This window comes from Budorcas taxicolor, chromosome X (genome assembly GCF_023091745.1).
Source record: "Budorcas taxicolor isolate Tak-1 chromosome X, Takin1.1, whole genome shotgun sequence".
Taxonomy (NCBI): Eukaryota; Metazoa; Chordata; class Mammalia; order Artiodactyla; family Bovidae; genus Budorcas; species Budorcas taxicolor.
The window spans coordinates 130,141,118-130,164,301 of record NC_068935.1 but is presented as its reverse complement, the minus strand read 5'-3'; the positions used below and the strand labels follow the sequence as shown (position 1 = coordinate 130,164,301).

Below are 23,184 nucleotides of genomic sequence, written 5' to 3'. Positions count from 1 at the left end.
TTTTACTTCATATTCAGCATTGTGATGAGTTGGCCCCTTTAGCAAGAAACTAGCACAATGAATATGCTTAATTTGCATATTCTACAACTTTCTTTTAGGTTACCTACCTACAGCCTTTCCCACTTGCTAAAGTAATTGAGGATTGACCATAAGGACTTGAACATAAACTTTCTGAAAACAAAGGTAGTAGACCCAAAGAGAGGAGCCAAGTTTGTAATGGAAATATTTTAAGCAGGGCTGTGATGAATCCATCCTCATTTTTTAAAAAATGCTTTTCATTTGAAATACTGAGACTGGTACCATGAACTACATTGTTTTATTGGATAACCACAGACACAGCTCTTTCAAGTAAAGACAATTTTCAAAGCATTTCTGTTTGTTTACTTGTTTGTTCTTCAGAAGACTTAGTGGATAAAGAAGGCAAAGGAAAAATGGACTTTATAGATTTCATTCTCTCATTATACAGAAAAAAATCATTCAGAAATAGCTTGTTGTCTTCAATTTCTTTGGCTCCAATGACATGTAGTTGTCACGATGATCACAGCTCTTTTATTAAAAAATGCTCTTGAATTGACCGATCATGTCTGCTTTAGATGACCCCCTTGATTGTTTCTTTACCTGGCTAGACTTTAAAGCTTTCTTGAAAAGATGCATTCAGTTTTTCACTATGATTTGTTTGCTCCAGTTGGGTACACAATGAATGACCTGATATTTGAGTGGTTAAGTGATGGTCCAGTTCAAGTTGCTGAAGGATTGACCCTGCCTCAGTTTATTTTGAAAGAAGAGAAGGAACTCGGCTACTGCACAAAGCATTACAACACTGGTAAGTTTCCTTTCAGCTGCTAAACTCAAATGGGCTCCACCTGCAGCTTGGTATATATATCTTATCACCTTATTTTCTGCATATTTATCAAGAAAGTTGAGCTACAAAGAACTGCCCTGGGCTTGGCTCAAAATCCCTTCAACACATAAGATGCCTATACCCCTTGGAATGGATCAGAGAGCATGACAGGTAATTTTTCCAAAAGAGAAAGAGAAGGAAAGAGACTTGGGAATCTTGTGCTATTCTCTTGCTGACCATCTACTATCAAATGACTTTGAGGAACGATGTATGATACCTTGTAAGTGGTACAGGAAATGTATAAATTTTGGCCCATTCCCAGGATCCACTCTTGACATTGGCTCCTCAGATCAATTTGCACTTTCAGGACTTCCATGGGCCAGTGGTTAAGAATTCACTTGCAATGCAGGGGTCAAGGGTTCGGTCCCTGGTCGGGGAACTAAGATCCCACATGCTGTGGAGCAACTAAGCCTGCGCGCCACAACTACTGAGCCTGTACGCTCTGGAACCCGTGTGCCACAACTAGAGAGACCATGCGCCACAACAAAAGATCCCACATGACACAACGAAGATCCTGCTTGCCACAATAAAGACCTGAGGCAGCCAAATAAATTAATAAATCGATTTTAAATTTGCACTCTGCCTTAGTGGAAGAGAGAAATTATAGGTCTTTGCAAACCCAGAAATACAGCTGTTGTACTCTCCAGTCCTAAACAGCGTGCATGAAAATCAGTTGGTGGGAAGTCACCTGGCTGTAAAAGTCATGCGTTGTCACTAGTGCTGACAGACACATGGTGCAAGGGGAGAATCTGAGGTAGTAGCAACAAGTGGGCATCTGTTGTTACCAGGAAGATTATGCCTGCCCAGTAAAGTCGACGGCTTTTCCTGTGAATGTCCTGGTCTTTCATATCACACAAGCTGATCAAGGAGAAGCAATTGAGACATGATGGTTTGTTCAGTGACTGCTCAGGGAGTCACTGCTGAGTAAATGGTCCATGAACATTTGTTCTAGAAGTCAACAATGCTTTCTATGAAATAACTAGAATCTGATTCTAAGGTCTTCTTCCTGACCAGGAAGAACCCAACCCTATCTCTTATCATTTGTGTGGGCTAAGCCAAATTACCTTCTGGGCTTCTAATGCCAAGCCAATTAAAAAGGAAGGGAAGTGGTAAGGGGCAGGAACATCTGTCTCTTAATAGTATGTTAAAAGTTGTAATGTCTGTACATGTACTCTATTTTAGAGGCAATGCAACACTGTAAACAAATTCTGAGAGAGATGGGAATACCAGACCACCTGACCTGCCTCTTGAGAAATCTGTATGCAGGTCAGGAAGCAACAGTTAGAACTGGACATGGAACAACAGACTGGTTCCAAATAGGAAAAGGAGTGCGTCAAGGCTGTATATTGTCACCCTGCTTATTTAACTTCTATGCAGAGTACATCATGAGAAACGCTGGACTGGAAGAAACACAAGCTGGAATCAAGATTGCCAGGAGAAATATCAATAACCTCAGATATGCAGATGACACTACCCTTATGGCAGAAAGTGAAGAGAAACTAAAGAGCCTCTTGATGAAAGTGAAAGAGGCGAGTGACAAAGTTGGCTTAAAGCTCAACATTCAGAAAACGAAGGTCATGGCATCCGGTCCCATCACTTCATGGGAAATGGATGGGGAAACAGTGGAAACAGTGTCAGACTTTATTTCGGGGGGCTCTAAAATCACTGCAGATGGTGAGTACAGCCATGAAATTAAAAGACGCTTACTCCTTGGAAGAAAAGTTATGACCAACCTAGATAGCATATTCAAAAGCAGAGACATTACTTTGCCAACTAAGGTCTGTCTAGTCAAGGCTATGGTTTTTCCAGTGATCATGTATGGATATGAGAGTTGGACTGTGAAGAAAGCTGAGCACTGAAGAATTGATACTTTTGAACTGTGGTGTTGGAGAAGACTCTTGACAGTCCCTTGGACTGCAAGGAGATCCAACCAGTCCATTCTGAAGGAGATCAGCCCTGGGATTTCTTTGGAAGGAATGATGCTAAAGCTGAAACTCCAGTACTTTGGCCACCTCATGCGAAGAGTTGACTCATAGGAAAAGACTCTGATGCTGGGAGGGATTGGGGGCAGGAGAAGAAGGGGATGACAGAGGATGAGATGGCTGGATGGCATCACTGACTCGATGGACTTGAGTCTGAGTGAACTCTGGGAGTTGGTGATGGACAGGGAGTCCTGGCGTGCTGGGATTCATGGGGTCGCAAAGAGTCGGACACGACTGAGCGACTGAACTGAACTGAACTGAACTGAAACAGATTCTAGGTATATTCTAAATGTCCTCAAGTAATTACCCAGGAGATTATGAAATTTTTACAATGATCAGATTAAATTCACAGCTTCTAAAAATGTCCATTTTTCTCTTGCTATTGCTAACATGAAGACAGATATACAATTATCCAAATCCTTTAGGAGCCTCACTAAACTTCACTGCTTAGGAAGGCATAGTTTCAACTATTTCATATTATATGTTATGTATTAAATGCTATATAGTGTATTCTATACATTTATGCTGTAGGTTACATATTGTATGCTGTATATTACATACTATAATTCCCACAAAACATGAATAGTTTCTTTCCACTGAATAGTCTAGAAAACTCGGAAGCTCTGTCTAAACAATCACACTGCCAGAAGCACAGATTTGAAAACTAAATATGCCATATGGTTTTGAGCCAGTGACTCTTTAGATCACTCATTCTCACACTGTCATTTTCATTACTGGTTGAGTTGGAAGAGTTGAATTGGGTATGTAGAGTCAGTGTTTTGTGCAATCCTTCAAATCCATCTTTAATGTTCTTTTTTAATAAAAATAATGTGGGAGGCTGGAATGGGAAAGATAATTGCAAACAGGCTTTTAAATCATTTTTTCCTGTTTCCAGGAAAGTTTACCTGCATCGAGGTTAAGTTTCACCTGGAACGCCAGATGGGATATTATTTGATCCAGATGTACATCCCCAGTTTGTTGATAGTCATTTTGTCCTGGGTCTCTTTTTGGATAAACATGGATGCGGCCCCTGCCAGAGTTGCACTGGGCATAACGACAGTCTTAACAATGACCACCCAGAGTTCAGGCTCCAGGGCATCTCTGCCGAAGGTAAGAAATCTCAATTCACAACAAGTGACCTGAGAAGTTTGTCAAAGGTCTTAAGGGCTGGAGAATTCTGTGAAGACAGAAATGTTTGCTCCTGTGCGGCACCTGGAGATGCAAGTACAGTAAGAAAATGGAAAGCTGAGTTTGAGAGCATTAAGAGTTCTTAGAACAAGGGGGGGGGATCTTTGCAATCAGATTAATTAGGGGAAAGGGGATTCAGGGTTGAGAGAGAAGAGGAATGAGCAGAGGCAGAAACATGGCTCAGGAATTCTCAGAAGCCCTTGAGTACTTTTGACCTCATGTTGTTTACGAGGCATGAAGCTTGCAGGAAGTGGAGTAAGACTGATACAACTTATGTTGTATTGTCAAGTATTTATTGGGGAGCTATTGTGATTCATATACTCGGTGAAGTCATTCACTGTAATAAAAGATTGAATTTGTTCCTGTTTAGTCGCTGGGTTGCGTCTGACTCTTTTGTGAACCCATAGACTGTAATTAAGCTACTGCAAATTTACACAGAAAAGCCATATGCAATGAGTGTACATAAGAAATGAACGTGCAGTATTAGGGTGCAGCAAATCAGATATGTTTGTTTGCTATGCCTTAATTTACCTTAATGGCTAATAACATTACTATTTTGAGTAACATAGTTACCTAGAGAATAACAGTGGAGTCACTGAAGATGGTAAAAATTCTGGCAACTGTGGCAGGTTTACAAAGAAGTATGGAGTGGATATTAGGGGCAAAAAGACATTTCGAAGTACCTTGAATAATATAATGGTTGCATAATTTATTTTTATGTAAGAGTGGCTGTCTGCACTTGTAAATATTGCTCAGGAAAATAATGATAAACATCCTGCTTGTGAAATGCCCCAGAACCTCAGAATGTTCCTATGTATATTTCCCCCTTTCACTGAGCACATTGAGTCATTAGCCTCAATTTTCCAGACTGTGAGTTCAATTTAGTATGCAGTATACACTGTCTCATACTGGTTTAGCAGTTACTACAAAACCCAGTTCCAGAAAGTAACTGAGATGTAATCCTCTATCTTTGCAGGCTTGGGCTTATGTTTAGTTGTGCTGCAACTGACATGATAAGAAATGTTATATCATGTTCCACATTATCGCCTGTGTTGGAAGATAAGATGACATATGGAAGAGTTCTGTGGCTTTAATGGAGTTTTGTTGAATAGTGGGAAAACAGTTATACTAATTTTTCAAGTTTCATGCCCCCAAAGATAAATATTAAGATAATGTATGCTAATAGAGAAAGGAATAGATCTGTCTCTGATACTTTTTTACTTTATAGGATAACAAATAGTACAAAACACCTATGTCATATTTCTATTGGAATACAGATGTCAGAAATGGTAACAGCTTTTTTTTTTTCCAGCTACATAATCACATATCAGTACTGCCTAACAGGAATTTTAATCCACTCTATGCCTCCTCCCACACAGGTTCATTTGTTTATTTCCCATTATTTATTAGTTACTGCTGTCACTGTATGCCATGCCATTTAACCTTAGGACACACAAATATATCGCACAATTTAATAGATAGTTAAAGTATTGGTGGTACACTGCAAACAGATAATGTCAAAACATAAGATATTTAGCCTCCAACAACTCATTGATACAAAAAGAATAGTCATTTACTTCAAAATGGGAGCTTGAGATTTTATAAATTTGTTATTCATTCTTATTAGCCATTGTGATTTTACATTATGGTCAAAACTATTGCTAAAAAGGAGATTAATCAAGATGGTAGTGTAGGAGGACATGGAAGTCACCTCTTGCCATGAATACATCAAAAATACATTTGCATGTGGAACAATATTCATTGAAAACTAAATGGAAACTGGCAGAAAGACTCTTGTATAAGCAAGGCTAAGAAAGATATATATGGAATCAAGTAGGAAGGGGAGAAAAATAAGTCAGGGCCCATGACCCTGGGAGGAGTCTCAGAGGAAAAGACAGATTACATGAACAAATACCAGCTTTGGGGAGTGAGCAGTGAAAACCACGGACTGGATGCCCCAGTCCAGGGGTCATACACAGAGTAGATGAGCCCTCTTGGCTGCTTGGAGGATACTGGGACCAACAGGAGGTCTGTAGGAAGCCTGGTCTCTGCTCCTGAGGAGTGCTTGTGCACTGGCTTCCCCGGGGCAGGGCAGAGAAGATGGTTAGAGGACTGCTCCAGGGGCTATCACGTTTCCCACAACTGCTTGGTTTTTGCTCCAGAAAAGCTTACTACACGTCTCAGTGTGGCATGTGATCTCGGGCTGCCACAGCCAGGGAAAAAGCTAAGCCATGGGATAGAGAGATGACCTAGTCCTGGGGCAAAGCCTGGGTGACGCAGCAGTAACTATTGTTGGCACATACTCAAGCACTGTATCAGAAGCAGCCCAGAACTCTGAGGGCGGCTACTCCACTACAGCTAACCCCGATACACAAAGAGAGTCCACACTGGCCCCTCCTGCCCTGCAGTGCAGCTCCACAAAAGGGCAGCAGTGTCACAGACTGGGGGACTGATCAGCAGTGAGAGAAAAGCAGGACTTGGACCTGAGGCTGCATCTAAGCAGACAGAAATAAGTGCTGGCACCTGCACAGGCAGCACATTAGAAAAAACTCAGACTTCTGTCTATGGCAAAAATGAGCTGAGAGGGCCCACATGGGCTTCCCTTCTTCTGCAATTTCCACTTCTGGGGCAAAAGTCCTAGTGCTGGGAAAGGGGAAAGCAGATATCTAAATGGAACAGAGCCAGCTCAGGTACAACCCACAGGGCTTCTACTCCAGCTACTTGGAGGCCAGTGCTGGCCACTGAGTAGAAGGAAAGTCCCAACTCACACCCAGCTACAGCTCTAGCTCCTCTGTCTCCAGCCTCACATCAACGTAATAGCTACCAACATAATAGCTACCAGCACAACCTGAGGAAAGTCCTTGCTTATGTCCACGTCAAATCTGCTCTCTCTCCAAACGCATTAGGCACACACAGTCTGCATAGGGACGCTTCCATATATGACATCTCTTCCAGACAGGAATAGATAACTGTTTCACTTAAATTTATACAGGAAAACAAAGTTAAGGAAAATAATAAAGCATAGGACCTACTCTCAATCGAAACAGTAAGAGAAAAATCACTGAAAAAAACATAATTCAGGTCAGGTCAGTTCAGTTCAGTCATGTCCAACTTTTTGCAGCCCTGTGGACTGCAGCATGCCAGCCCTTCCTGTCCATCACCAACTCCCGGAGTTTACTCAAACTCATGTCCATTGAATCAGTGATGCCATCCAACCATCTCATCCTCTGTCATCCCCTTCTCCTGCCTTCAATCCTTCCCAGTATCAGGGACTTTTCAAATGAGTCAGTTTTTTGCATCAGGTGGCCAAAGTATTGGAGCTTCAGCTTCAGCATCAGTCCTTCCAATGAATATTCAGGACTGATTTCCTTTAGGATGGACTGGTTGGATCTCCTTGCAGTCCAAGGGACTGTCAAGAGTCTTCTCCAACACCACAGTTCAAAAGCATCAGTTCTTCGGTGCTCAGCTTTCTTTATAGTCCAACTCTCACATCCATACATGACTAATGGAAAAACCATAGCCTTGACTAGATGGACTTTTGTTGGCAAAGTAATGTCGCTGCTTTTTAATATGCTATCTAGGTTGGTCATAATCTTTCTTCCAAGGACCAAGCGTCTTTTAATTTCATGGCTGCAGTCACCATCTGCAGTGATTTTGGAGCCCCCTAAAATAAAATCTGTCATTGTTTCCACTGTTTCCCCATCTATTTTCCATGAAGTGATGGGACCATATGCCATGATCTTCATTTTTTGAATGTTGAGTTTTTTAAGCCAACTTTTTCACTCTCCTCTTTCACTTTCATCAAGAGGCTCTTTAGTTCTTCACTTTCTGCCATAACAGTGGTGTCATCTGCATATCTGAGGTTATTGGTATTTCTCCGTGCCATCTTGATTCCAGCTTGTGCTTCATCCAGCCCAGCTTTTCTCATGATGTACTCTGCATATAAGTTAAATAAGCAGGGTGACAATACACAGCCTTAATGTACTCCTTTCCTGATTTGGAACCAGTCTGTTGTTCCATGTCTGGTTCTAACTGGTGCTTCCTGACATGCATACAGATTTCTCAAGAGGCAGGACAGGTGGTCTGGCATTCCCATCACTTTAAGAATTTTCCACAGTTTGTGGTGATCCACACAGTCAAAGGCTTTGGCATAGTCCATAAACCAGAAGTAGATGTTTTTCTGGAACTCTCTTGCTTTTACAATAATCCAACAGATGTTGGCAATTTGATCTCTGGTTCTTTTGCCTTTTCTAAAACCAGCTTGAATATCTGGAAGTTCATGGTTCACGTGCTGTTGAAGCCTCGCTTGGAGAATTTTGAGCATTACTTTACTAGCATGTGAGATGAGTGCAATTGTGTTGTAGTTTGAGCATTCTTTGGCATTGCCTTTCTTTGAGATTGGAATGAAAACTGACCTTTTCCAGTCCTGTGGCCACTGCTGAGTTTTCCAAATTTGCTGGCATATTGAGTGCAGCACTTTCACAGCATCATCTTTCAGGATTTGAAATAGCTCAACTGGAATGCCATCACCTCCACTAGCTTTGTTCATAGTGATGCTTTCTAAGGCCCACTTGACTTCGCATTCCAGGATGTCTGGCTCTAGGTCAGTGATCACACCGTCGTGATTATCTGGGTCATGAAGATCTTTTTTGTATATTTCTTCTGTGTATTCTTGCCACTTCTTAATACCTTCTGCTTCTGTTAGGTCCATACCATTTCTGTCTTTATTGTGTCCATCTTTGGATGAAATGTTCCCTTGGTATCTCTAATTTTCTTGAAGAGATCTCTAGTCTTTCCCATTCTATTGTTTTCCTCTATTTCTTTGCACTGATCACTGAGGAAGGCTTTCTTATCTCTCCTTGTTATTCTTTGGAATTCTGCATTCAAATGGGTATATCTTTCCTTTTCTCCTTTGCTTTTCACTTCTCTTCTTTTCACAGCTATTTGTAAGGCTTCCTCAGACAGCCATTTTGCTTTTTTGCGTTTCTTTTCCATGGGGATGGTCTTGATCCCTGTCTCCTGTACAATGTCATGAACCTCCGTCCATAGTTCATCAGGCACTCTGTCCATCAGATCTAATCTCTTGAACCTATTTCTCACTTCCACTGTATAATCATAAGGGATTTGATTTAGGTCATATCTGCATGGTCTAGTGGTTTTCCCTACTGTCTTCAATTTAAGTCTGAATGTGGCAATAAGGAGTTCATGATCTGAGCCACAGTCAGCTCCAAGTCTTGTTTTTGCTGACTGTATAGAGCTGGAGATACTCTTTTAATAATTAAAATACATAATTATACAGAAATATATAATTGACCTGATAAAGAATGCAAAGCATTGCTAATAAGAATGTTAACTGAATTAAGGAAAACAATAGATAAATATAGTGAGAATGTTTATATGGAAGAAAGAATATAAAAAAAGACCCAATCAGAAATAAAGAATTCAATAATGGAAAATAAACACAGTAGAAGGAATGAAAAGCAGACTGACACAGAATACATAAGTGATCTGGAAAACAAAGTAATGGAAATCACATAAAAGAAAACAAATTTTTAAAAATGAGAACAGTTTATGAGATCTCTGGCTTAGCATTAATTGTACCAATATTCAAATTATAAGGGTCCCAGCAGGAGAAGAGGGTGAAGGAGATTGAAAATGTATTTGAGAAAATTATGGCTAAAGACCTCCCAAACTAGTGAAAAAGGAAAGAGATATCCAGGTACAGGAAGCACAGAGAGTTCCAAACAGTATAAAACCAGACAGATATATCATAATTAAAATGGCAAAACTTAAAGACAATTTTAAAGGCAGCAAGATAAAAACAGACTCATATACAAAGAAACTCCATAAGGCTATTAGCTGATTTTTCTGCAGAAATATTAGAGGTAAGAAGAGAGTTGTATGATATATTCAAAGTACTGAAATGGAAAAGCCTGCAACCTAGGATACGCTACCCAGAAAGACTGCTATTAGCATCAAAGCATATATAAAACTCCTCAGAAAAGCAAAAGCAAAAAGAGTTCATCAAAACTAAACCTACTGTAAAAGAAATGTAGAAATGTTAAAGGGTTTTCGCTTTGAGGGAGAAGGGAAAAAGTAAGAATCTATAGAAAATTGAAGTTCCAAAAAGCAAAGGAAAGGAAAATATATAGTAAGAATTGAGGATCTACCACTTGACTAAGCCAGTACAAATATTAAAAGACAAAAAAATGTAAAAGGAACTATAACTACAATAAAGAGTTAAAGGGATAAACATGAAGATGTAAAATATGATATTAAGATACAAAATGTTGGGGAGAGGTGTAAAAAATGATCTTTTAAATGCGTTTGAACTAAAATGATTATCAGTTTAAAACAGGTAGATTTGGTTATAGGTCAACATATATGAACCCCATGAAAACCACAAATAAAAAAACCCACAATAGAAACACAAAAACTAAAAAGAAAGAAACATAAGCATACTATTGCCAAAGATAATCATCAAGCCACAAGGAAAGAAACAAAAAGAAATAACCAGAAAAAACTATAAAAACAGCCAGAAAATAAGTAATAAAATGTCAATCAGTACATATCTATCAATAATTACTCTAAATGTTAAAGGACTAAATGTTTCAATCAAAAGACATAGAGTTCTGATTGTATTTTTTTTAAAAAAACAACACCCATCTTTATGCTGCCTACAAAACTCAGTTCAGAACTAAAGACACACACAAGACTGAAAGAGAGGAAATGGAAAAAGACATTTCACATAAATGGAAATGACAAGAAAGGAGGCAGTAGTAATACTCATATCACACAAAATAGACTTTAAAACAAATTTATAACAAAAGACATAGAAAGACATTATACAATGATAAAGTGATCAATACAAGAATATATTACACATGTTAACAAATATGCATCCAATAAAGGAACATCTATGCATACAAAGAAATACTAACAGAAATAAAGGGAGAAATGGACAATCATACAATGAGAGTAGGGAACTTAAATGCCCCACTTACATCAATGAACAGATCATCCAGAGAGAAAATCAATAAGGCAACAGTGGTCTTAAATGACATGATAGACCAGTTAGATTGAATAGATATCTACAGGAAATTTCATGCCCAAACAGCAAGATACATACTGTTTTCAAGTGCACATGGACCTACTTTCAGGACAGATCACAAGCTAGGCCATAAAATAAGTCTCAACAAATTGAAAAGGACAGAAATTATTTCAAGCATCTTTTCTGACCACAACAGTGTGAAGTTGAAAATCTGTTACAGAAAGAAAAATGAGAAAAGAACAAACATGTGGAGACTAAACAACATGCTACTAAAAAACTAACGGGTCAATGAAGAAATCAAAGAGGAAATGAGAAAATAAAACAAGATAAATGAAAAGGGAAACACAACTTTCCACCACAACTTTCCAAAATCTATGGGATGCAGCAAAAGCCGTTCTAAGAAATTTACACCAATACTGGCCTTCCTCCAGAAATAAGAAAAATCTCAAATGAAAAAACACAGCCTACCACGTAAAGGTATTAGAAAAAGAACAAAAAAGCCCAAATTCAGCAGAAGGAAGGAAATAATAAAGGTAAAAGGGGAAATAAAAATAGAGACCAAAAGAAAATATCAAAGAAAGTGAGAGCTGGTTTTTCAAAAAGATAAACAAACTTGATAAACTTTTAGCTTGTTTCACCAAGAAGAAAAGAGAGAGGACCCAAATAAACGACACAATAACTAAAAGAAAAGAAATAATGGACAATACCACACAGGTACAAAAATCATAAGACAATACTACCAACAGTATATGCCAACAAATAGTACAACCTCAAAGAAATGGACAAATTTCTAGAAGCATACACCTGCCAAGACTGAATCAAGGAGAAACAATTTGAAAAGACCAATAACTAGCAGAACCATTAAATTTGTAATTTTTTTAAAAACTAGCAAACAAAAGTCCAGGACTAGATGGTTTCACAGGAAAAATCTACCAAACATGTAAAGAAGGGCTAATACCTATGCTTCTCAAACAATTCCCCAGAACTGAAGTGGACAGAACGCTCCTAATTCAATCTCTGAAGCCACCATTACCTTTGGTACCAAAACCAGAAAAAGACACTGCAAAGTAAGAAAATTCCAGGCCAATATCACTGATGAACACAGATGCAAAAATCTTCAACAAAATATTAGCAAAATGAATCCAACAATATATAAAAAGGATTGGAGAAGGCAATGGCACCCCACTCCAGTACTCTTGCCTGGAAAATCCCAGGGACGGAGGAGCCTGGTAGGCTGCAGTCCATGGGGTCACTGAGTCAGACACGACTGAGCTACTTCACTTTCACTTTTCACTTTCATGCACTGGAGAAGGAAATGGCAACCCATTCCAGTGTTCTTGCCTGGAGAATCCCAGGGATAGTGGGGCCTGGTGGGGTGCCATCTATGGGGTCGCACAGAGTCGGACATGACTGATGTGACTTAGCAGCAGCAGCATAGCATGATCAAGTGGGATTTATTCCAGGGGCTTAAGGATATTTTAATACTTGCAAACTAATCAATGTGATACACCACATTAGCAAAAGGAAGAATAAAAATCATATAATGATCTCAAATAGCATTTGAAAAAATTCAATATCCATTCATGATATTAATAAAAACTCTCATCAAGGTGGATATAGAAGGACTATATCTCAATATAATAAAAAACCATTTATGACAAACCCACAGCTAACTACATACCCAATGGTGAAAGGCTAAAAGCATTTCTTTTAAAATCAAAAATAACAACCTTCATTTATGATAAAAACCCTCCAGAAAGCAGGCATAGAAGGAACATACCTCAACATAATGAAAGCCATATATGATAAACACACAGCAAACATTATCCTCAATGGTGAAAAATTGAAAGCATTTCCCCTAAAGTCAGGAACAAGACAAGGGTGCCCACTTTCACCGCTACTATTCAACACAGTTTTGGAAGTTTTAGTCACAGCAATCAGAGAAGAAAAAGAAATAAAGGGAATCCAGATTGCAAAAGAAGTAAAACTCTCACTGTTTGCAGATGACATGATCCTCTACATAGAAAACCCTAAAGACTCCACCAGAAAATTACTAGAGCTGATCAGTGAATATAGTAAAGTTGCAGGATATAAAATTAACACACAGAAATCCCTTGCATTCCTATACACTAACAATGAGAAAACAGAAAGAGAAATTAAGCAAACAATTCCATTCACCATTGCAACGAAAAGAATAAAATACTTAGGAATAAATCTACCTAAAGAAACAAAAGACCTATATATAGAAAACTATAAAACACTGGTGAAAGAAATCAAAGAGGACACTAATAGATGGAGAAATATACCATGTTCATGGATTGGAAGAATCAATGTAGCAAGAAGGAGTATTCTACCCAAAGCAATCTATAGATTCAATGCAATCCCTATCAAGCTACCAACGGTATTTTTCACAGAGCTAGAACAAATAATTTCATAATTTGTATGGAAGTATAAAAAACCTTGAATAGCCAAAGCAATCTTGAGAAAGAAGAATGGAACTGGAGGAATCAACCTGCCTGACTTCAGGCTCTACTACAAAGCCACACTCATCAAGACAGTATGGTACTGGCACAAAGACAGAAATATAGATCAATGGAACAAAATAGAAAGCCCAGAGATAAATCCATGCACCTATGGACACCTTATCTTTGACAAAGGAGGCAAGAATATACAATGGAGAAAAGACAATCTCTTTAACAAGTGGTGCTGGGAAAACTCGTCAACCTCTTGTAAATGAATGAAACTAGAACACTTTCTGACACCATACACAAAAATAAACTCAAAATGGATTAAAGATCTAAATATAAGACCAGAAACGATAAAACTCCTAGAGGAAAACATGGGCAAAACACTCTCTGACATAAATCACAGCAGGATCCTCTATGACCCACCTTCCAGAGTAATGGAAATAAAAGCAAAAATAAACAAATGGACCTAATTAAACTTAAAAGCTTTTGTACAACAAAGGAAATTATAAGCAAGGTGAAAAGACAGACTTCAGAATGGGAGAAAATAATAGCAAAGAAGCAACTGAAAAGGAATAATTTCAAAAATACACAAGCAGCTCATGCAGCTCAATTCCAGAAAAACAAACGACCCAAAAAAAAAAATGGGCCAAAGAACTAAACAGACATTTCTCCAAAGAAGACATACAGATGGTTAACAAACACATGAAAAGATGTTCAACATCACTCATTATCAGAGAAATGTAAATCAAAACCACAATGAGGTACTATCTCATGCCAGTCAGAATGGCTGCTATCAAAAAGTCTATGAACAATAAATGCTGGAGAGAGTACAGAGAAAAGGGAACCCTCTTACACTGTTGGTGGGAATGCAAACTAGTACAGTCACTATGGAGAATAGTGTGGAGATTCCTTAAAAAACTGGAAATACAACTGCCATACGACCCAGCAATCCCACTGGGCATACACATCAAGGAAACCAGAACTGAAAGAGATGCGTGTACCCCAATGTTCACTGCAGCACTGTTTACAATAGCCAATACATGGAAGCAACCTAGATGTCCATCGGTAGATGAGTGGATAAAAAAAACTGTGGTAAATATACACAATGGAATATTACTCAGCTATTAAAAGGAATGCATCTGAATCAGTTCTAATGAGGTGGATGAAAGTGGAGCCTATTATACAGAGTGTAGTAAGCCAGAAAGAAAAACACCAATACAGTATACTAACACATATATATGGAATTTAGAAAGATAGTAATAATGACCCTATATGGAAGACAGCAAAAGAGACTCAGATGTAAAGAACAGACTTTTGGACTCTGTGGGAGAAGGCTAGGGTGGGATGATTTGAGAGAATCACATTGAAACATGTATATTATCATATGTGAAATAGATCGCCAATCCAGGTTTGATGCATGAGACAGGGTGTCAGGGCTGGTGCACTGAGATGACCCTGAGGTATGGGATGGGGAGGGAGGTGGGAGAGGGGTTCAGGATGGGGAACACATGTACACCCATTGCTGATTCATGTCAATGTATGGCAAAAACCACTATAATATTATAAAGTAATTAGCTTCCAATTAAAATAAATAAATAAAATTTTAAGAAAAGAACAAAACAACCCTGCTGCTATTTTGATCTTGGACGCTGAGCCTCCAGCACCATGAGAAAATAAATTGCTCCGTTTAAGCTAAAAATAAAATAAAATAAAATCAGAAACAAGACAAGGATGCCCATTCGCCTCACTTTTTAAAACATATTATTGGAAGTGCTAGTAACAGTACTCAGATGGAAGGAAGCAAGAACAAGCATCCATATTGGAAAGTAAAACTGTCACTATTTGCAGATTATATGGTACTTTATGTAGAAAATGCTAAAGTATCCACCCAAAAACTAGTAGAATAAATAAATAAATTCAGAAAAGTTGTAGGATACAAGGTTAATATATAGAAACCTGTTGCTTTTCTATACACTAATAATGAACTATCAGAAAGAGAAAGAAAAAATCCTATTTAAATCACATCAAAAAGAATAAAATATCCAGAAATAAAGCTTAACAAAGGAAGTAAAAGACCTGTACTTTGAAAAGTATAAAACAGTGATGAAGGAAACTGAGGATGATACAAAGGAATGGAAAGACATCCAAAAACAAAGCTGTGATATCACACTCCCTGATTTCATATAGTATGACCAAGCTACAGTAAGCAAAACATCATGGCATTGGCACAGAAACAGACACATAGATCTGTGGACCAAAATAAAAAGCTCACAAATAAACCCAACATACACAGTCAATTAATCTATGACAAAGTAGGCAAGGATAAACAATGGAGAAAACAAAGTCTCTTTCATAAGTGCTGGTGGGAAAATTGTACAGCTATACATAAAAGAATGAGATTAAAACATTTCATCACATCATATGTAAAAATAAACTCAAAATGGATTAAAGTCCTAAATGTAAGACCTGAAAACATAAAACTCCAAGAAGACTCCAAGGCAGAACATTCTTTGACATAAGGGGTAGCATTATTTTTTTTTTGGATCTGTCTCCTAAGGCAAAAGAAATAAAAGCAAAAATATACAAATGGAACCTGATTAAACTCAAAAGCTTTTTTTTCACAGCAACAGAAACCATAAACAAAACAAAAAGGCAACTTACTAAATAGAAGAAAATATTTGCAAATGATATGATTGACAAGGAGTTAATATCCAAAGTAAATAAATAGCTCATATAACTCAATATAAAAAACTAAACAACCCAATCCAAAAGGAGGCAAAATACCTATATAGACATTTTTGCAAAGAGGAAAAGCAGATGGTCACCAGGCACGTGAAAAGTTTCTCAACATCATTAATCATCAGGGAAATGCAAATCAAAGCCACAATCAAAACCTCACACCTGTCAGAATAGCTAGCATCAAGAAGCCTACACATAACAAATGTTGGTTGGTGAGGATGTGGGGAAAAGGGAACCCTCATACATAGTTGGTGGGAATGTAACTTTGTGCAGCCACTAGGGAAAACAATATAGGGATTCCTCAAAAAACTAAAAATAGAACTACCATGATCCAACAATTTCACTCTTAGGTGTATATCCAGAAAAAAATTGAAAACACTAAGTCAAAAAGATACATGCACCCCAGTGTTCACAGCAGCACTATTTGCAATTGGCAAGATATGGAAGTAACATAATTGCTCATCAATAGACAAATGGATAAAGAACATATTACTCAGTTATATAAAAGAATGAAATTCTGCCATCTGCAGTAATGTGGTTGGAGCTAGACAATATTATGTTTAGTGAAATAAGTTAGAGAAAGAAAGACAAAGACTATATGACATCACTTATGTTTGGAATCTTAAAAGTAAAACAAATGAATGTATGCAGAAAAACAGAAACGGTCTTACAGATATAGAGAACAAACTAGTGGTTATCAGTGGGGAGAGGGAAGTTGGTGGGGGAAGACAGAGTTATGGGATTAAGAGATTTAAAATACTATGATAAAATAAAAAAGCAACAAGAATACATCATACCTCACAGGGAATTCAAGTCATTATTTTGTAATAACTTATAATGGAGTATAATCTATAAAATATTGAATTAGTATGCTGTACACATGAAACTAATATAATATTTAAATCACATATATTTCAATTAAAAAAACTACTGCTAAATAAGTGGTCACTGATTAGTAATCTTTGTATGAGAGGCAATCAGGAATTCAGATAAACCTAAACAGAGTATAATAAAAAAAAAATTTATATTCGGCTCTGAACTCATCATGATTATCCTTTTGCTATCATCGGTTTATCTTTCTATGTATATTTTATTAGGCTATTATTAAACATGGTTGGCTCTCAACTGACTGTGGGGAGATGTGACTCATATGGATGACAGTGAGAAAGGAAAATGGGATAAAAAATGAATCATGGAAAACAAAGAATTACTTACACACACACGCTCATTCTAATTTATACACATAGCAGTCGTCCCTAAGAAAGTGCTTCCAGGGTCTATGGCAATGCCCTATACAGAATAGGTACGTGCACTGCACTATCTTATGTATAACAAGTAAGACATGCTTGTTATAAATAAGACAGAAAACACAGAAAATATCATTGACATTAATGAACCAGTACATAACTATTAAAATTTAGATTTATGTCCTTCAGTATATTTTTCCATGTACATTTGTAGCCAAACCTCATACACGCACAAACAGAAAATTTAGATCAAAGTTGTATACATTTCTATATATTAATACGTGCCACTTCAAATTGATCATGACTATATTTGCAGTAACTTAACAGTAAATTTGATGTATTCAGATCAGTTCAGTAGCTCAGTTGTGTCTGATTCTTTGTGGCCCCATGAACTGCAGCATGCCAGGCTTCCTCTTCCATCACCAACTCCCTGAGCTTGCTCAAACTCATGTCCACTGAATCGGTGATGCCATCCAACCATTTCACCCGCTGTTGTCCCCTTTTCCTCCTGCCTTCAATCTTTCCCAGCATCAGGGTCTTTTCAAATGAATCAGTTCTTTGCATCAAGTGGCCAGAGTATTGGAGTTACAGCTTCAGCATCAGTCCTTCCAATGAATATTCAGGACTGATTTCCTTTAGGATTGACTGGTTTGATTTCCTCGCAGTCCAAGGGACTCTCAAGAGTCTTCTCCAACACCACAGTTCAAAACTATCAAACCTCCAATACTCAGTTTTCTTTATGGTCCAACTCTCACATCCATACATGACCACTGGAAAAACCATAGCTTTCACTATACCAACCTTTGTTGGCAAAAAATGTCTCTGCTTTTTAGTACAATGTCTAGGTTTCTCATAGCTTTTCTTCTAAGGAAAAAACATCTTATAATTTCATAGCTGCAGTCACCATCTGCAGTGATTTTGGAGCCCAAGAAAATACAAGTCTGTCACTGTTTCCATTGTTTCCCCATCTATTTGCCATGAAGTGACAGGACCAGATGCCATGATCTTAGTTTTCTGAATGTTGACTTTTAAGCCAACTTTTTCACTCTCCTCTTTCACTTTCATGAGGAAAGTTCTTCTTTGCTTTCTGCCATAAGGGTGGTGTCATCTGCATATCTGAAGTTATTGATATTTCTCCTGGCAATCTTGATTCCAGCTTGTGTTTCATGCAGCCCGGCATTTTGCATGATGTACTCTGCATATAAGTTAAATAAGCAGGGTGACAATATACAGCCTTGACATACTCCTTTCCCAATTTGGAACCAGTCTGTTGTTCCATGTCCTGTTCTAACTGTTGCTTCTTGCCCTACATTCAGATTTCTCAGGAGGCAGGTAAGGTGGTCTGGTATCCCTATCTCTTGAAGAATTCTCCACAGTTTGTTGTGATCCACACAGTCAGAGGCTCTAGCATAGTCAGTCAAGCAGAAGTAGATGCTTTTTTTTTTTTTAATTATCTTGCTTTTTCTATGATCCAATGATGTTTTCAATTTGATCTCTAGTTCCTCTGCCTTTTCTAAATCTAGCTTGAACATCTGAAAGTTCTTGGTTCACGTCTGTTGAAGTCTGGCTTGAAGAATTTTGAGCTTTGTTTTTTTTTTTTTGAGCTAGCTTTGCTAGAGTGTGAGATGAATGCAATTGTGCAGTAGTTTGAACATTCTTTGGCTTTGCCTTTTTGGGGACGGGAATGAAAAATTACCTTTTCCAGTCCTGTGGCCACTGCTGAGTTTTCCAAATTTGCTGGTATATTGAGTGCAGCACTTTCACAGCATCATCTTTTAGGATTTGAAATAGGTCAGCTGGTACTGAATCATCTCCACTAGCTTTGTTCATAGTGATGCTTCCTAAGGCCCACTTGACTTTGCACTCTAGGATGTCTGGCTCTAGGTGAGTGATCACACCATCATGGTTATCTTGGTCATTAAGATCTTTTTTGTATAGTTCTTCTGTGTATTCTTGCCACCTCTTCTTAATACCTTCTGCTTCTGTTAGGTCCATACTATTTCTGACCTTTATTGTGTGTCCATCTTTGCATGAAAAGTTCCCTTGCTATCTCTAATTTTCTTGAAGAGAAATAATCACCATTTATTTTAACATCTGGAATATTTAAGAGTTTCTTTCTTTTTTTTTTGCATTTTGTTATGATGCTATTTAATATTTAATCTTAAACTGGTTCTTTCACTCTCCTCCTTCACTCTCATCCAGAGGCTCTTTAGTTTCTCTTCACTTTCTGCCATTAGAGTGGTGTCACCCACATATATGAGGTTGTTGATGTTTCTCCCAGCTATCTTGATTTCAGCTTGTAATTCATCCAGCCCAGCATTTCTCATGATGTGCTTAGCATATAGGTTAAACAAACATCGTGACAGCAGACAGCCCCGTTGTACTGTTAGAAAGAAGTACTGGTGTTCACATTTTCATACAAAGCCCAAACTACTAAGGATACAAGACAGGTTCTCCTAGTAACTCTTTTACTGTCTGATCCCAGGGCAACTTGGAGTTTCAGCAGCTCAGCAGATATGACATGTGGAGGAGATGCCAACCTCTTCCCTTACTGTGATAGGGGTATTCAACCTTCTCCTCTCCTCCCACCTTTAGAAGAGTGGGGGAAATGCCATAGCACTGTCAACATCCACAAATTCCATTATTTCAATTAATTCTTTTTAAATGTCTAGTCTTCCATAATACACGGTGTCAGGTACAAAAGTCTTTAGATAGCAGTTCTTCTAGAAAGTCCTGCATCCTGAAAGCATATATGTAGATTCTCCCTTCATAGTGAGGCTTTCGTAGAAATTCTGAAACAAGAAGTGTCTCCAACTCCAATGCTATTATCCTTGTAAAATAAATAAATATGTTTAATTTTAGAGTCTTAGTCCTGTGAGGACAAGGACTCTGTTGATTTGTCCATGTTTACATATCTACCATTTAGTACAACACCTGGCTCATAGGAGGTGCTCAGTAAAGAGTTGGTTACTGAATGAATAAACAGTGTTGAAAAGGCTTGCAGTCAAGAGGTATTCCAAGTATAATTTAATTGGTGGTTCATTCATCCATTCATTTATTCACCTTAACATTTATCGAATATCTCCCCTGTGCTATTCATTGTGCTAGGGGCTGGGGAAACCAAAGATTAAAAAAGAAAAAAACAGTCCTTGCCCCTGCTCAGGGACCTGTAATCTGGTATGCCAAAGACAGATACGTGGAATGTTGATCATTAAACAATGTGGAATACAGGACATCAGTGAAAATGCCTAACTTATTAAATGGAGGAGGATGAAACACAGAGAGAAGAGGGAAGGAGAAGAGGGGAAGGGAGCCAGAGAAGAGGGAAGGTGCAGTACTAGGAACATGACCTGAAGGAGGGATCCTTAACTGAATCTATGAAGCCGACTAAATAGGTGAAGTAGGAGGAGGTAAAGGTCATTCCAGGCAATGAGGTCTTTACTATTCATAATATTTGGGCTACATTTATAAAACAAGCTTTTCGAGAAGACAATCTGGGCAGGTTTCCAACACGCTTCACGAATTTTAAACACATTTCAAGTAAGAAATTGTGTTTATTGAATCCAAGTTAATTTCCTGCCTTCCTGCCAACCAAAGCTTTTTGTAGTTTTTATTTAGTTTGGTGTTTAGAAGTTCAGTCTCCTCCCTCAAAAAAGAAAAATGAAATAACGGCATGATATCTGTTCCATAGGTACTGTGCCATTTGAAACTATAAAATTGGTTTTTGAAATATACATTTTTTTTACCAACCTCCCAGAAGCTGTTCTGCTGGTTATGTTCTAACAGTTCAGAGCATAGAACCCCTAGAGGCAGACTAAAGGCTAGGTGTATTGTTGTCTTTCTGACCCACAGGAAAATATCAGGGTGAACTGAATAGAAGGCTGTGAGACATCAGGCAGGCTTTGAGTGTAGCCAAATGGAGTTAAACAATTCTTTTCCTTTATGCTGTTTGTTATTACAGCTAAATGATTTGCAGCCACTCGTAAGCATGTCTTGAGTCTAATTCGTGGCTACAGCCAAGAGGCTGTAGAGCTGAGAGCAAGCACTGATAGGGGACAGTTGGGATGCAGTGCAGGTGACTCTCACAGGTCCATAACCATCTCCTTGGAGCAAAGTTCCTTGCTTTTCAGCCATCTGGTCAACTAGGACCAGCTGGGCCATTTCAAGAAGCTGCCAAACCCAGGCAGCTTAGAATTTAAAACAAGAGTCCTGCCATGTTTGATCATGCTTTATTCCCCATAAGAATGTTTCTATCTAGAGACTGCAGCAAGAGAAACTATGAAAGCAGCAAGACTGATACCTACAAAAGTTTTGAGATAATGAGTTTTGGGGGATGTCTGTTTTAACTTAAAAAATAAAGATGAATGCTCCTAATCCCAAGCTAATTGGAAGGAATTTCCTAGGTCACATTGGTATTTCTGAAAGAGGCGGGCAACTATTCTGTTTTGAGAAATCAGGATTTTACTGAGCTCTTGGATAAAATATTGAAAAGTAACAAAGCCAAGCTTTGGCATATTGACCTTTGGGCCTGCTTGCTTCAGCCAGATGTCTGCATATGTGGGAGATTTTATAAATTTTCCCTTCTGACATTTCCTGAGCCACAGCGAACTGAAGAATTGATGTAGTGAGTGTGTGATAAAAATATGCAAAGAGATGATGTGTGCAAATTCTCTTGGGAGAGAGCTGGAGCACTACTGGTACTTTAATTCAGGAATGTCGTTGGGAGCCTTACAGGGAGTTGACAGTAGGAGAAGCTATCCAGGCTATGCCTCTGCTCACCTCCTGGTGAGGCTTATAAATATTTGGGGGACAGTATTTTGAGGTTCAGGATTATTTTGAATTCGCTTTCCATCTCACTAAAATGGGAACTCTATCTGGGTCATATAACCCAAGTGACTTCGGTTCTTAAAAATGCCACACAGTGAGGAAAAACTGAACTATCATGGAGCATGTACTATACACTCAGGATATAGACATGAAGAAACAGACTGATATATACATAAATTGGAGATTATAATTCAGTAAAGTAAGGGCAATGAGATAGAATTTTAACAAATATGGTTATAATAATCCCCTCTCTGTATCCATACCCTTTTGAGTAATAGCCCCCTCCCACACTGACTGCCAACTTGACCATGTGACTTGTCTCAGTCAAAGGAACCATGGCAGATGTGACATAAGCAGAGACTTGAAAACTGCTTGCACATTGTGGCTAGCTTTCTCTTACTGCTTGTGGGACCCTATGAATACCACCATGTGAATAAAGCCAGGCTAGCCTGCTGAATGATGAGAGACAGACGATCCAGTTATTCAGCTACCAAGATGGCAGCCAGCTAACCACCAACTTTCCTGCTCACTACTCCAGGCACACTAGCCTCCTTGCTGTTTTCCAAATATGCTAGGTATGTGCTGTCATCCCTGGGCCTTTGCAATGACTGTTCTCTGTGCCTGGAACACTCTGGCCCCAGATACTCACATGAGTAACTTCTCTACCTTTTCTAAGTCTTTATTCAAATCTTATCTTCTGACCTGTTCTAGCCTTTATAAGAATGACTAGATGCCCTAGTCATTCACCCATGCCCTCATCAACACCTTGACTCAACTCTAC

The 23,184-nt window shown here is 38.4% G+C and overlaps 1 protein-coding gene across 1 annotated transcript in view; it reads left to right on the top strand.

The window, feature by feature from the left end:
* The window catches only part of GLRA2 (glycine receptor alpha 2), a 206,748-nt gene that overhangs the window by 75,822 nt on the left and 107,742 nt on the right, over nucleotides 1-23,184 (top strand). Inside the window, exons 6-7 of the mRNA XM_052663385.1 lie at nucleotides 686-823; nucleotides 3,779-3,993. Coding sequence (XP_052519345.1) covers nucleotides 686-823; nucleotides 3,779-3,993 — 353 coding nt within the window. The remainder of the gene's footprint in view (nucleotides 1-685; nucleotides 824-3,778; nucleotides 3,994-23,184) is intronic.